The 17374-nt window shown below is 44.6% G+C and overlaps 1 protein-coding gene across 2 annotated transcripts in view; it reads right to left on the bottom strand.

Moving 5' to 3' along the window:
- Positions 1 to 724: 724 nt before the first annotated feature.
- The window catches only part of LOC110529064 (lysine-specific demethylase phf2), a 133808-nt gene continuing 117158 nt past the window's right edge, over positions 725 to 17374 (bottom strand). For both annotated transcript variants that reach the window (XM_036984353.1, XM_036984354.1), the window contains exons 20-22: positions 11567 to 11676; positions 7691 to 8048; positions 725 to 2673 (exon numbers count right to left, since the gene is read on the bottom strand). In XM_036984353.1, coding sequence (XP_036840248.1) covers positions 2585 to 2673; positions 7691 to 8048; positions 11567 to 11676 — 557 coding nt within the window. In that variant the 3' untranslated portion in view covers positions 725 to 2584. The remainder of the gene's footprint in view (positions 2674 to 7690; positions 8049 to 11566; positions 11677 to 17374) is intronic.

Here is a 17374-nt window from a genome sequence, read left to right as displayed (position 1 = left end):
TAGTAATGTAATGTAGCTGTGTGAATGTAGTAATGTAATGTAGCTGTGTGTATGTAGTAATGTAATGTAGCTGTGTGTATGTAGTAATGTAGCTGTGTGTATGTAGTAATGTAATGTAGCTGTGTGTATGTAGTAATGTAATGTAGCTGTGTGAATCAAGTAATGTAGCTGTGTGTATGTGGTAATGTAATGTAGCTGTGTGTATGTGGTAATGTAATGTAGCTGTGTGTATGTAGTAATGTAATGTAGCTGTGTGTATGTAGTAATGTAATGTAGCTGTGTGTATGTAGTAATGTAATGTAGCTGTGTGTATGTAGTAATGTAGCTGTGTGTATGTAGTAATGTAGCTGTGTGTATGTAGTAATGTATCTGTGTATATGTAGTAATGTAATGTAGCTGTGTGTATGTAGTAATGTAATGTAGCTGTGTGTATGTAGTAATGTAGCTGTGTGTATGTAGTAATGTAGCTGTGTGTATGTAGTAATGTAGCTGTGTGTATGTAGTAATGTAATGTAGCTGTGTGTATGTAGTAATGTAATGTAGCTGTGTGTATGTAGTAATGTAATGTAGCTGTGTGTATGTAGTAATGTAGCTGTGTGTATGTAGTAATGTAGCTGTGTGTATGTAGTAATGTATCTGTGTATATGTAGTAATGTAATGTAGCTGTGTGTATGTAGTAATGTAATGTAGCTGTGTGTATGTAGTAATGTAGCTGTGTGTATGTAGTAATGTAGCTGTGTGTATGTAGTAATGTAGCTGTGTGTATGTAGTAATGTAGCTGTGTGTATGTAGTAATGTAAGGCCATACAACAATTCATGTTATTTTGTTCTTCAGTTGTTTTTCCAGGCAACACCTTAGTCTAATAACAAATAAACAATGTTAAAAACAAACATAAAACAAACATTGGTCTAATCAAATCAAAAAGACTAATGTCTATATATTCACATATATTTTGTTTATAATAAAAAACTAGTAGAAATGTATAATAATGAAGTATTAAGGGAGGAAAAAAAGGATACAAAAAGTATTCCTGTAAAAGGCTATGTACAAGCTACATTCTACATACTGTACTGTGAATAACAAGCCATAGAAATGATGCATATTTCAGTGATGAAGGCTATGTTGCTGCCTTAAAGCCAACAGAGGAGTGAAAGTATCCCCATGTAGCCACAGTGAGAGAGCTGGATGAGGCCGATCATCATGGGATTTACAGCATCTTCAGGAGCCCATGATTAGTGTTTCAATAACGATCCTCCTTTAGAGAGTTAGATATGGGCCCTGGTCTAAAGTTGGCCACTACATAGGGAATAGGGCCCTGGTCTAAAGTAGTGCACTATATAGGGAATAGGGTGCCATTTGGGATAGAGAGTTTCAATTGACTGGCAATACAGTCAATGTTAGATTATGGAATATTGATATGGAAATACCAAATAAATCCTTATTAAATAATGCATGACAATAATACCACATTATATCCCTTTAAGGATCATTTCCTGTGACTGTCAGCTGTGGTAATATACTGTTTGTACAAATTTAGAACAATATATTACACATTTGGTTACTTGTTTTACAGTCTTTAAAGTAGCTAATTCATACGGTCTATAATCGCAATATCTATCTTAAGAAAGTCTTAAAACGGAAGTGATGGCACATTGTGAAATAATGTTGATATGTTTGTTTGGGTGTGAAAACATTAGCTCAAAGAAAGACACCATTCCTTATTGTGTTTCTTTTACAAACCGTTCAGAGAACGACCAGAGAAATCCAGTTGAACACTGGAACCATCATCATATTGACATATCTGACATCTGAAATTCCCATCGCAAGTTATTTTATTAAGTGCCTTGTTGGCTTTCCTTTCCACGTCTATGACATGAAACAGTATATTAGGACAATAAATATATCGTAACTGATAGTGCTTAGCAAACAAAGGAATAGCGCGGAGGTGAGTGTATCTAGTGAAGGTCTGGGTTTAGCGTGGAGAAATACAGTCTGTGCTAACATTCCACTCCTTGTCGCCTAATATGTCTGCGGGTGGAATGTTAGCACAAACAGACTGTATTTCAGGCTAAGTCTGGTCTGGGGAGGACAGAAAGCAACAATTATTTCTTAAATTCTAAAACAAATATTGCAAGGTTAATGATAACCCCCATCGAAAGAGTAGGAATGAATTCTCTATAAACTATCTTTAACCCATCCAACTGAATACATGGAAGGGATACTTTCAGGGTCCTGGATGTACTTCTTGGTCGCGTCCCAAACGGCAGCCTATTCCCTTTGTAGCGCACTACTTTTGACCAGGGCACTATAAAGGGTATAGGCTGCCGTTTGGGCCGCAGCACCTAGTTTAACGCATAGCATAGCGACCCCCTGATAAACTGACTGTAGTAAAATGACACATTTTTCTTAAAAAATATTTCTAGCAATTATTCTGTACACTTTTAAGTATAGGCAAAACCAATGTTGACTGTTTCAGTCTGTCTGTTAGCCCAGCACCAATCAAAGGAAAGGAGATGGAGCCAGTTCATATGCTAAGAGTACTGCAGGAGCCAATGGCAATGCTCCGTAGCGAGTCACTTCCTGTTACAGGAGGAGCTTCCCGTTGCGGTGGATCTTGAGGATCTTTCCTAGTCTCTGTTTGGCCGTCGCCATGCCTTTCTTTAGCCGCTTCGCTGAGGGGCACATGGAGGCAGAAAGAGGTACACAAATATTAGAAAAATAAATCAGGAATTCAACAGTGACTATCTCTAAGATTATTTAGTACAATGTGGATGTGAAAAATGAGGGCACAAATATAAATATAGTAAGGGAAACCAGTGTATATAATATGATTAGCAGCATATATAATAGAGGCAGCAGGATATATAATAGGGGTACCAGGATATATAATAGGGGTACCAGAATATATAATAGGGGCACCAGGATATATAATAGGGGCACCAGGATATATAATAGGGGTACCAGGATATATAAAAGAGGCACCAGGATATATAATAGGGGCACCAGGATATATAATAGGGGTACCAGAATATATAATAAGGGCACCAGGATATATAATAGGGGCACCAGGATATATAATAGGGGTACCAGGATATATAATAGGGGCACCAGGATATATAATAGGGGCACCAGGATATATAATAGGGGCACCAGGATATATAATAGGGGCACCAGGATATATAATAGGGGCACCAGGATATATAATAGGGGTACCAGAATATATAATAGGGGTACCAGGATAGGGGCACCGGTGTATATAATAGGGGCACCAGGATATATAATAGGGGCACCAGGATATATAATAGGGGTACCAGGATAGGGGCACCGGTGTATATAATAGGGGCACCAGGATATATAATAGGGGCACCAGGATATATAATAGGGGTACCAGGATATATAATAGGGGTACCAGAATATATAATAGGGGCACCAGGATATATAATAGGGGCACCAGGATATACAGTGCCTTGCGAAAGTATTCGGCCCCCTTGAACTTTGCGACCTTTTGCCACATTTCAGGCTTCAAACATAAAGATATAAAACTGTATGTTTTTGTGAAGAATCAACAACAAGTGGGACACAATCATGAAGTGGAACGACATTTATTGGATATTTCAAACTTTTTTAACAAATCAAAAACTGAAAAATTGGGCGTGCAAAATTATTCAGCCCCTTTACTTTCAGTGCAGCAAACTCTCTCCAGAAGTTCAGTGAGGATCTCTGAATGATCCAATGTTGACCTAAATGACTAATAATGATAAATACAATGCACCTGAGTGTAATCAAGTCTCCGTATAAATGCACCTGCACTGTGATAGTCTTAGAGGTCCGTTAAAAGCGCAGAGAGCATCATGAAGAACAAGGAACACACCAGGCAGGTCCGAGATACTGTTGTGAAGAAGTTTAAAGCCGGATTTGGATACAAAAATATTTCCCAAGCTTTAAACATCCCAATGAGCACTGTGCAAGCGATAATATTTTGTGAAGAATCAACAACAAGTGGGACACAATCATGAAGTGGAACGACATTTATTGGATATTTCAAACTTTTTTAACAAATCAAAAACTGAAAAATTGGGCGTGCAAAATTATTCAGCCCCCTTAAGTTAATACTTTGTAGCGCCACCTTTTGCTGCGATTACAGCTGTAAGTCGCTTGGGGTATGTCTCTATCAGTTTTGCACATCGAGAGACTGACATTTTTTCCCATTCCTCCTTGCAAAACCGCTCGAGCTCAGTGAGGTTGGATGGAGAGCATTTGTGAACAGCAGTTTTCAGTTCTTTCCACAGATTCTCGATTGGATTCAGGTCTGGACTTTGACTTGGCCATTCTAACACCTGGATATGTTTATTTTTGAACCATTCCATTGTAGATTTTGCTTTATGTTTTGGATCATTGTCTTGTTGGAAGACAAATCTCCGTCCCAGTCTCAGGTCTTTTGCAGACTCCATCAGGTTTTCTTCCAGAATGGTCCTGTATTTGGCTCCATCCATCTTCCCATCAATTTTAACCATCTTCCCTGTCCCTGCTGAAGAAAAGCAGGCCCAAACCATGATGCTGCCACCACCATGTTTGACAGTGGGGATGGTGTGTTCAGGGTGATGAGCTGTGTTGCTTTTACGCCAAACATAACGTTTTGCATTGTTGCCAAAAAGTTCAATTTTGGTTTCATCTGACCAGAGCACCTTCTTCCACATGTTTGGTGTGTCTCCCAGGCGGCTTGTGGCAAACTTTAAACAACACTTTTTATGGATATCTTTAAGAAATGGCTTTCTTCTTGCCACTCTTCCATAAAGGCCAGATTTGTGCAATATACGACTGATTGTTGTCCTATGGACAGAGTCTCCCACCTCAGCTGTAGATCTCTGCAGTTCATCCAGAGTGATCATGGGCCTCTTGGCTGCATCTCTGATCAGTCTTCTCCTTGTATGAGCTGAAAGTTTAGAGGGACGGCCAGGTCTTGGTAGATTTGCAGTGGTCTGATACTGCTTCCATTTCAATATTATCGCTTGCACAGTGCTCCTTGGGATGTTTAAAGCTTGGGAAATATTTTTGTATCCAAATCCGGCTTTAAACTTCTTCACAACATTATCTCGGACCTGCCTGGTGTGTTCCTTGTTCTTCATGATGCTCTCAGCGCTTTTAACGGACCTCTGAGACTATCACAGTGCAGGTGCATTCATACGGAGACTTGATTACACACAGGTGGATTGTATTTATCATCATTAGTCATTTAGGTCAACATTGGATCATTCAGAGATCCTCACTGAACTTCTGGAGAGAGTTTGCTGCACTGAAAGTAAAGGGGCTGAATAATTTTGCACGCCCAATTTTTCAGTTTTTGATTTGTTAAAAAAGTTTGAAATATCCAATAAATGTCGTTCCACTTCATGATTGTGTCCCACTTGTTGTTGAGTCTTCACAAAAAAATAAAGTTTTATATCTTTATGTTTGAAGCCTGAAATGTGGCAAAAGGCCGCAAAGTTCAAGGGGGATGAATACTTTCGCAAGGCACTGTATAATAGGGGTACCAGGATATATAATAGGGGCAACAGGATATATAATAGGGGCACCAGGATATATAATAGGGGCACCGGTGTATATAATAGGGGTACCAGGATATATAATAGGGGCACCAGGATATATAATAGGGGCACCAGGATATATAATAGGGGCACCAGGATATATAATAGGGGCACCGGTGTATATAACAGGGGCACCAGGATATATAATAGGGGCACCAGGATATATAATAGGGGCACCGGGATATATAATAGGGGCACCGGGATATATAATAGGGGCAACAGGATATATAATAGGGGCACCGGGATATATAATAGGGGCACCAGGATATATAATAGGGGCAACAGGATATATAATAGGGGCACCAGGATATATAATAGGGGTACCAGGATATATAATAGGGGCACCAGGATATATAATAGGGGCACCAGGATATATAATAGGGGCACCAGGATATATAATAGGGGTAGCAGGATATATAATAGGGGCACCAGGATATATAATAGGGGCACCAGGATATATAATAGGGGCACCAGGATATATAATAGGGGCACCAGGATATATAATAGGGGCACCAGGATATATAATAGGGGCAACAGGATATATAACAGGGGTACCAGGATATATAACAGGGGTACCAGGATAATAGGGGTACCAGGATATATAACAGGGGCACCAGTGTATATAATAGTGGCACCAGGATATATAATAGGGGCACCGGTGTATATAATAGTGGCACCAGGATATATAATAGGGGCACCGGTGTATATAATAGGGGCACCAGGATATATAATAGGGGTACCAGGATATATAATAGTGGCACCAGGATATATAATAGGGGCACCGGTGTATATAATAGGGGCACCAGGATATATAATAGGGGCACCAGGATATATAATAGGGGCACCAGGATATATAATAGGGGCACCAGTGTATATAATAGGGGCACCAGGATATATAATAGGGGCACCAGGATATATAATAGGGGCACCAGTATACATAACAGGGGCAACAGGATATATAATAGGGGTACCAGGATATATAACAGGGGCACCAGTGTATATAATAGTGGCACCAGGATACATAATAGGGGCACCGGTGTATATAATAGGGGCACCAGGATATATAATAGGGGCACCAGTGTATATAATAGGGGCACCAGGATATATAATAGGGGCACCAGGATATATAACAGGGGCACCAGTATAAATAACAGGGGCACCGGTGTATATAATAGGGGCACCAGTGTATATAATAGGGGCACCAGTATAAATAACAGGGGCACCAGTGTATATAATAGGGGCACCAGTATAAATAACAGGGGCACCGGTGTATATAATAGGGGCACCAGGATATATAATAGGGGCACCAGGATATATAATAGGGGCACCAGGATGTATAATAGGGGCACCAGGATATATAATAGGGGCACCGGTGTATATAATAGGGGCACCAGGATATATAATAGGGGCACCAGGATTTATAAAATAGGGGCACCAGTATAAATAACAGGGGCACCAGTGTATATAATAGTGTCACCAGGATATATAATAGGGGCACCGGTGTATATAATAGGGGTACCAGGATATATAATAGGGGCACCAGGATATATAATAGGGGCACCAGGATATATAATAGGGGCACCAGTATAAATAACAGGGGCACCGGTGTATATAATAGGGGCACCAGGATATATAATAGGGGCACCAGGATATATAATAGGGGCACCAGGATATATAATAGGGGCACCAGGATATATAATAGGGGCACCAGGATATAAAATAGGGGCACCAGTATAAATAACAGGGGCACCAGTGTATATAATAGTGTCACCAGGATATATAATAGGGGCACCGGTGTATATAATAGGGGTACCAGGATATATAATAGGGGCACCAGGATATATAATAGGGGCACCAGGATATATAATAGGGGCACCGGTGTATATAATAGGGGCACCAGTGTATATAATAGGGGTACCAGTGTATTTATGTGATTCGTCCCCGGTCTATCCGGCTAGACGGACCATTTAGTATCAATGAAAAGCAACAGTTAATCTTGTTAGCGGTGAGGTGTAAATTACTTGAAAGGCTTTTTACTGAAGGTTACACCACACCAACCAACAGTATGGAATGTGTGGTATTTCCTGTGGATGAAATCACTTACCTTCGCCCTTTGCGTCACCCTTTCCTGCTCCACCTGCTCCTGCTGCGGCTCCTCGCTCCCCCTTGGCTGTGTTGTTGTTATTGTTGTGAGATGATGAAAATGTGGAGGGTCGTCTCTGTGTAAGGAAGACTCCAGGGGCCATGGGTTGGGGCCCCCCAGCCTGCTTCCCTCCTGCCCCAGAGGAGTATTCATGGTCAGTCTGACCAGGCTCGGAGTCCCGGCCCGCGTCTGGTTCTGGAGAACTGCTGTCCATACTCAGCTTCCTCACTGGCTCCTCCTCTTCCTCCTCCTCCCTCAAAGCAGCAGGGGGCTTCTTTTTTGTGCTCTTCTGCTTTTTCTTGGTCTTCTGCTGCTCCTTCTGGAAGAAACAAATATTAACACAGAACCCCCGAGCTAGAGGAACATAACCCTGAGGTGATGACTAGAGGAACATAACCCTGAGGTGATGACTAGAGGAACATAACCCTGAGGTGATGACTAGAGGAACATAACCCTGAGGTGATGACTAGAGGAACATAACCCTGAGGTGATGACTAGAGGAACATAACCCTGAGGTGATGACTAGAGGAACATAACCCTGAGGTGATGACTAGAGGAACATAACCCTGAGGTGATGACTAGAGGAACATAACCCTGAGGTGATGACTAGAGGAACATAACCCTGAGGTGATGACTAGAGGAACATAACCCTGAGGTGATGAGTAGAGGAACATAACCCTGAGGTGATGACTAGAGGAACATAACCCTGAGGTGATGACTAGAGGAACATAACCCTGAGGTGATGACTAGAGGGACATAACCCTGAGGTGATGACTAGAGGAACATAACCCTGAGGTGATGACTAGAGGAACATAACCCTGAGGTGATGACTAGAGGAACATAACCCTGAGGTGATGAGTAGAGGGACATAACCCTGAGGTGACGACTAGAGGGACATAACCCTGAGCTGACGACTAGAGGAACATAACCCTGAGGTGACGACAAGAGGAACATAACCCTGAGGTGACGACTAGAGGAACATAACCCTGAGGTGACGACTAGAGGAACATAACCCTGAGGTGATGACTAGAGGAACATAACCCTGAGGTGATGACTAGAGGAACATAACCCTGAGGTGATGACTAGAGGAACATAACCCTGAGGTGATGACTAGAGGAACATAACCCTGAGGTGATGACTAGAGGAACATAACCCTGAGGTGATGACTAGAGGAACATAACCCTGAGGTGAGATGACTAGAGGAACATAACCCTGAGGTGATGACTAGAGGAACATAACCCTGAGGTGATGACTAGAGGAACATAACCCTGAGGTGATGACTAGAGGAACATAACCCTGAGGTGATGACTAGAGGAACATAACCCTGAGGTGATGACTAGAGGAACATAACCCTGAGGTGATGACTAGAGGAACATAACCCTGAGGTGATGAGTAGAGGAACATAACCATGAGGTGATGACTAGAGGAACATAACCCTGAGGTGATGACTAGAGGAACATAACCCTGAGGTGATGAGTAGAGGAACATAACCCTGAGGTGTGACGACTAGAGGAACATAACCCTGAGGTGATGACTAGAGGAACATAACCCTGAGGTGATGACTAGAGGAACATAACCCTGAGGTGAGACAACTAGAGGAACATAACCCTGAGGTGATGACTAGAGGAACATAACCCTGAGGTGATGACTAGAGGAACATAACCCTGAGGTGATGACTAGAGGCACATAACCCTGAGGTGTGACGACTAGAGGAACATAACCCTGAGGTGTGACGACTAGAGGACCATAACCCTGAGGTGTGACGACTAGAGGACCATAACCCTGAGGTGATGACTAGAGGAACATAACCCTGAGGTGATGACTAGAGGAACATAACCCTGAGGTGAGACAACTAGAGGAACATAACCCTGAGGTGATGACTAGAGGAGCATAACCCTGAGGTGATGACTAGAGGAACATAACCCTGAGGTGATGACTAGAGGAACATAACCCTGAGGTGATGACTAGAGGAACATAACCCTGAGGTGATGACTAGAGGAAGTGAGTTCCCCCCCCCCCCCCCCCCCCCGTCAACACTCTTCCCTACTAACCTGGTGTGTTCCCCCCCCCCCCCCCCGTCAACACTCTTCCCTACTAACCTGGTGAGTTCCCCCCCTCAACAGCACTCTTCCCAGCACTACCTGGTGAGTTCCCCTCCTCAACAACACTCTTGCCAGCTAACCTGGTGAGTTCACCCCTCAACATCACTCTTCCCAGCTAACCTGGTGAGTTCCCCTCCTCAACAACACTCTTCCCAGCTAACCTGGTGAGTTCCCCTCCTCAACAGCACTCTTCCCAGCTAACCTGGTGAGTTCCCCCCCTCAACAGCACTCTTCCCAGCTAACCTGGTGAGTTCCCCTCCTCAACAGCACTCTTCCCAGCTAACCTGGTGAGTTCCCCCCCTCAACAGCACTCTTCACAGCTAACCTGGTGAGTTCCCCCCCTCAACAGCACTCTTCCCAGCTAACCTGGTGAGTTCCCCACCTCAACAGCACTCTTCCCTACTAACCTGGTGAGTTCGTCAAAACTCTTCCTAACTAACCTGGTGTGTCGTCTCCCCCCGTCAACACTCTTCCCTACTAACCTGGTGTGTTCCCCCCCCCGTCAACACTCTTCCCTACTAACCTGGTGTGCCCCCCCCCGTCAACACTCTTCCCTACTAACTTGGTGTGTCCCCCCCCCCCCCCCCCGTCAACACTCTTCCCTACTAACCTGGTGAGTTCCCCCCCCCCCCCCCCCCCCCGTCAACACTCTTCCCTACTAACTTGGTGTGTCCCCCCCCCCCCCCCGTCAACACTCTTCCCTACTAACCTGGTGAGTTCCCCCCCCCCCCCCCCGTCAACACTCTTCCCTACTAACTTGGTGTGTCCCCCCCCCCCCCCCCGTCAACACTCTTCCCTACTAACTTGGTGTGTCCCCCCCCCCCCCCCCGTCAACACTCTTCCCTACTAACCTGGTGAGTTCCCCCCCCCCCCCCCCCCCCCCGTCAACACTCTTCCCTACTAACTTGGTGTGTCCCCCCCCCCCCCCGTCAACACTCTTCCCTACTAACCTGGTGAGTTCCCCCCCCCCCCCCCCCCGTCAACACTCTTCCCTACTAACTTGGTGTGTCCCCCCCCCCCCGTCAACACTCTTCCCTACTAACCTGGTGAGTTCCCCCCCCCGTCAACACTCTTCCCTACTAACCTGGTGTGTCCCCCCCCCCCGTCAACACTCTTCCCTACTAACCTGGTGTGCCCCCCCCGTCAACACTCTTCCCTACTAACCTGGTGTGCCCCCCCCGTCAACACTCTTCCCTACTAACTTGGTGTGTCCCCCCCCCCCCCCCGTCAACACTCTTCCCTACTAACCTGGTGAGTTCCCCCCCCCCCCCCCCCCCCCCGTCAACACTCTTCCCTACTAACTTGGTGTGTCCCCCCCCCCCCCCCCGTCAACACTCTTCCCTACTAACCTGGTGAGTTCCCCCCCCCCCCCCCCCCCGTCAACACTCTTCCCTACTAACTTGGTGTGTCCCCCCCCCCCCGTCAACACTCTTCCCTACTAACCTGGTGAGTTCCCCCCCCCGTCAACACTCTTCCCTACTAACCTGGTGTGTCCCCCCCCCCCGTCAACACTCTTCCCTACTAACCTGGTGTGCCCCCCCCGTCAACACTCTTCCCTACTAACCTGGTGTGCCCCCCCCGTCAACACTCTTCCCTACTAACCTGGTGTGCCCCCCCCGTCAACACTCTTCCCTACTAACCTGGTGTGTCCCGCCCCCCGTCAACACTCTTCCCTACTAACCTGGTGTGTCCCCCCCCCCCCCCCCCCCCCCCGTCAACACTCTTCCCTACTGACCTGGTGTGTGAGTTTGGCTGCAGCAGCTGCCAGTCCTGTCTCTATGGACGCCACTCTTGCTCCTTCTCTGGCCGGCCTCGCCTGACGAAGCACAGAGGGACCGACACGCGCTGCAACCACAGAGACACCATAACACTCACTTCACAGCTCAGACAATACATGCATCTATACGGAACAGAATTACCAAACAATTTCAAAGACTACTGAGCTTCAGTTCATAAGGAATTCAGTCAATTGAAATAAATACATTTGGCCCTAATACATGGATTGGGAATACAAATATGCACCTGTTGGTAAAAATTCAAAAGGCACTTGCAAATCTGAGCTACCTTTGTTGCAGGTGCATGGTAACAGTTGAATACATTGAGAAAAAATAAGAAACCGGCACACTGCTCTGACAAGTATCACTACTCTGGATAGTATCACTGCTCTGATAGTATCACTGCTAGTATCACTACTCTGGATAGTATCACTGCTCTGGATAGTATCATTGCTAGTATCACTACTCTGGATAGTATCACTGCTCTGGATAGTATCACTGCTAGTATCACTACTCTGGATAGTATCACTGCTCTGGATAATATCACTGCTAGTATCACTACTCTGGATAGTATCACTGCTAGTGTCACTGCTCTGGATAGTATCACTGCTAGTATAACTACTCTGGATAGTATCACTACTCTGGATAGTATCACTGCTATTATCACTACTCTGGATAGTATCACTGCTCTGGATAGTATCACTACTCTGGATAGTATCACTGCTCTTGATAGTATCACTACTCTGGATAGTATCACTGCTCTTGATAGTATCACTACTCTGGATAGTATCACTACTCTGGATAGTATCACTGCTCTTGATAGTATCACTACTCTGGATAGTATCACTACTCTGGAGAGTATCACTACTCTAGATAGTATCACTACTCTGGATAGTATCACTGCTAGTATCACTACTCTGGATAGTATCACTACTCTGGATAGTATCACTGTTATTATCACTACTCTGGATAGTAGCACTGCTAGTATCACTACTCTGGATAGTATCACTGCTCTGGATAGTATCACTACTCTGGATAGTATCACTGCTCTGGATAGTATCACTACTCTGGATAGTATCACTAATCTGGATAGTATCACTACTCTAGATAGTATCACTACTCTGGATAGTATCACTACTCTGGATAGTATCACTACTCTGGATAGTATCACTACTCTGGATAGTATCAGTGCTCTGGATAGTATCACTACTCTGGATAGTATCACTACTAGTATCACTACTCTGATAGTATCACTACTCTAGATAGTATCACTAGTCTGGATAGTATCACTAGTCTGGATAGTAACACTAGTCTGGTTAGTATCACAACTCTGGATAGTATCACTGCACTGGATATTATCACTGCCCGGGATAGTATCACTGCTCTGGATAGTATCACTGCTGATATCACTGCTCTGCTAGTATCACTACACTGGATAGTATCACTGCTCTGATAGTATCACTGCTCTGGATAGTATCACTGCTGATATCACTGCTCTGCTAGTATCACTACACTGGATAGTATCACTGCTCTGATAGTATCACTGCTCTGGATAGTATCACTGCTAGTATCACTGCCCTGGCTAGTATCACTACTCTGGATAGTATCACTACTCTGGATAGTATCACTGCTCTGATAGTATCACTGCTCTGGATAGTATCACTAGTCTGGATAGTAACACTAGTCTGGTTAGTATCACTACTCTGGATAGTATCACTGCACTGGATAGCATCACTGCTAGTATCACTGCTCTTGATAGTATCACTGGCCTGGATAGTATCACTGCTCTGGATAGTATCACTGCCCTGGATAGTATCACTGCTCTGGATAGTATCACTGCTCTGGATAGTATCACTGCTGGTATCACTGCTCTGCTAGTATCACTACTCTGGATAGTATCACTGCTCTGATAGTATCACTGCTCTGGATAGTATCACTGCTAGTATCACTGCCCTGGCTAGTATCACTACTCTGGATAGTATCACTACTCTGGATAGTATCACTGCTCTGATAGTATCACTGCTCTGGATAGTATCACTGCTCTGATAGTATCACTGCTCTGGATAGTATCACTGCTAGTATCACTGCCCTGGCTAGTATCACTACTCTGGATAGTATCACTACTCTGGATAGTATCACTGCTCTGATAGTATCACTGCTCTGGATAGTATCACTGCTAGTATCACTGCCCTGGCTAGTATCACTACTCTGGATAGTATCACTGCTCTGATAGTATCACTGCTCTGCTAGTATCACTACTCTGGATAGTATCACTGCTCTGGATAGTATCACTGCTCTGATAGTATCACTGCTCTGGATAGTATCACTGCTAGTATCACTGCCCTGGCTAGTATCACTACTCTGGATAGTATCACTGCTCTGATAGTATCACTGCTCTGGATAGTATCACTGCTAGTATCACTGCCCTGGCTAGTATCACTACTCTGCATAGTATCACTGCTCTGGATAGTATCACTGCTAGTATCACTAAACTGGATAGTACCACTGCTCTGGATAGTATCACTACTCTGGATAGTATCACTACTCTGGATAGTATCACTACTCTGGATAGTATCACTACTCTGGATAGTATCACTACTCTGGATAGTATCACTGCTCTGGATAGTATCACTGCTAGTATCACTACTCTGGATAGTATCACTACTCTGGATAGTATAACTGCTCTTGATATTATCACTACTCTGGATAGTATCACTGCTCTGGATAGTATCACTACTCTGGATAGTATCACTGCTAGTATCACTACTCTGGATAGTATCACTGCTCTGGATAGTATCACTACTCTGGATAGTATCACTGCTAGTATCACTACTCTGGATAGTATCACTGCTCTGGATAGTATCACTGCTCTGGATAGTATCACTGCTAGTATCACTACTCTGGATAGTATCACTACCCTGGATAGTATCACTGCTCTGGATAGTATCACTGCTAGTATCACTACTCTGGATAGTTTCACTACTCTGGATAGTATCACTGCTCTGGATAGTATCACTACTCTGGATAGTAACACTACTCTGGATAGTAACACTACTCTGGATTGTAACACTACTCTGGATAGTATCACTACCCTGGATAGTTTCACTACTCTGGATAGTATCACTGCTCTGGATAGTATCACTGCTAGTATCACTACTCTGGATAGTTTCACTACTCTGGATAGTATCACTGCTCTGGATAGTATCACTGCTCTTGATAGTATCACTGCTCTGGATAGTATCACTGCTAGTATCACTGCTCTGGATAGTATCACTGCTAGTATCACTACTCTGGATAGTATCACTACTCTAGATAGTATCACTACTCTGGATAGTATCACTACTCTTGATAGTATCACTACTAGTATCACTACTCTGGATAGTATCACTACTCTGGATAGTATCACAGCTATTATCACTACTCTGGATAGTATCACTGCTCTTGATAGTATCACTACACTGGATAGTATCACTACTCTGGATAGTATCACTACTCTTGATAGTATCACTACTAGTATCACTACTCTGGATAGTATCACTACTCTGGATAGTATCACAGCTATTATCACTACTCTGGATAGTATCACTACTCGGGATAGTATCACTACTCGGGATAGTATCACTGCTAGTATCACTACTCTGGATAGTATCACTACTCTGGATAGTATCACTGCTCTGGATAGTATCACTGCTAGTATCACTACTCTGGATAGTATCACTACTCTGGATAGTATCACTACTAGTAGAACTGCTCAAATCAAATCAAATCAAATTGTATTTGTCACATACACATGGTTAGCAGATGTTAATGTGAGTGTAGCGAAATGCTTGTGCTTCTAGTTCCGACAATGCAGTAATAACCAACAAGTAATCTAACTAACAATTCCAAAACTACTGTCTTGTACACAGTGTGAGGGGATAAAGAATATGTACATAAGGATATATGAATGAGTGATGGTACAGAGCAGCATAGGCAGATACAGTAGATGGTATCGAGTACAGTATATACATATGAGATGAGTATGTAAACAAAGTGGCATAGTTAAAGTGGCTAGTGATACATGTATTACATAAGGATACAGTCGATGATATAGAGTACAGTATATACGTATGCATATGAGATGAATAATGTAGGGTAAGTAACATTATATAAGGTAGCATTGTTTAAAGTGGCTAGTGATATATTTACATCATTTCCCATCAATTCCCATTATTAAAGTGGCTGGAGTTGAGTAAGTGTCAGTGTGTTGGCAGCAGCCACTCAATGTTAGTGGTGGCTGTTTAACAGTCTGATGGCCTTGAGATAGAAGCTGTTTTTCAGTCTCTCGGTCCCAGCTTTGATGCACCTGTACTGACCTCGCCTTCTGGATGATAGCGGGGTGAACAGGCAGTGGCTCGGGTGGTTGATGTCCTTGATGATCTTTATGGCCTTCCTGTGACATCGGGTGGTGTAGGTGTCCTGGAGGGCAGGTAGTTTGCCCCCGGTGATGCGTTGTGCAGACCTCACTACCCTCTGGAGAGCCTTACGGTTGAGGGCGGAGCAGTTGCTGTACCAGGCGGTGATACAGCCCGCCAGGATGCTCTCGATTGTGCATCTGTAGAAGTTTGTGAGTGCTTTTGGTGACAAACCGAATTTCTTCAGCCTCCTGAGGTTGAAGAGGCGCTGCTGCGCCTTCTTCACAATGCTGTCTGTGTGAGTGGACCAATTCAGTTTGTCTGTGATGTGTATGCCGAGGAACTTAAAACTTGCTACCCTCTCCACTACTGTTCCATCGATGTGGATAGGGGGGTGTTCCCTCTGCTGTTTCCTGAAGTCCACAATCATCTCCTTAGTTTTGTTGACGTTGAGTGTGAGGTTATTTTCCTGACACCACACTCCGAGGGCCCTCACCTCCTCCCTGTAGGCCGTCTCGTCGTTGTTGGTAATCAAGCCTACCACTGTTGTGTCGTCCGCAAACTTGATGATTGAGTTGGAGGCGTGCGTGGCCACGCAGTCGTGGGTGAACAGGGAGTACAGGATCTCCCAGGGTCTCGAGCTTGATGACGAGCTTGGAGGGTACTATGGTGTTGAATGCCGAGCTGTAGTCAATGAACAGCATTCTCACATAGGTATTCCTCTTGTCCAGATGGGTTAGGGCAGTGTGCAGTGTGGTTGAGATTGCATCGTCTGTGGACCTATTTGGGCGGTAAGCAAATTGGAGTGGGTCTAGGGTGTCAGGTAGGGTGGAGGTGATATGGTCCTTGACTAGTCTCTCAAAGCACTTCATGATGACGGAAGTGAGTGCTACGGGGCGGTAGTCGTTTAGCTCAGTTACCTTAGCTTTCTTGGGAACAGGAACAATGGTGGCCCTCTTGAAGCATGTGGGAACAGCAGACTGGTATAGGGATTGATTGAATATGTCCGTAAACACACCGGCCAGCTGGTCTGCGCATGCTCTGAGGGCGCGGCTGGGGATGCCTTCTGGGCCTGCAGCCTTGCGAGGGTTAACACGTTTAAATATCTTACTCACCTCGGCTGCAGTGAAGGAGAGACCGCAAGTTTTCGTTGCAGGCCGTGTCAGTGGCACTGTATTGTCCTCAAAGCGGGCAAAAAAGTTATTTAGTCTGCCTGGGAGCAGGACATCCTGGTCCGTGACTGGGCTGGATTTCTTCCTGTAGTCCGGGATTGACTGTAGACCCTGCCACATGCCTCTTGTGTCTGAGCCGTTGAATTGAGATTCTACTTTGTCTCTGTACTGACGCTTAGCTTGTTTGATAGCCTTGCGGAGG

The sequence above is a fragment of the Oncorhynchus mykiss genome, chromosome 7 (assembly GCF_013265735.2).
Source record: "Oncorhynchus mykiss isolate Arlee chromosome 7, USDA_OmykA_1.1, whole genome shotgun sequence".
Classification (NCBI taxonomy): domain Eukaryota; kingdom Metazoa; phylum Chordata; class Actinopteri; order Salmoniformes; family Salmonidae; genus Oncorhynchus; species Oncorhynchus mykiss.
Note: the sequence above shows the minus strand (reverse complement) of the source record. Positions and strands in the feature narration are given on the sequence as shown.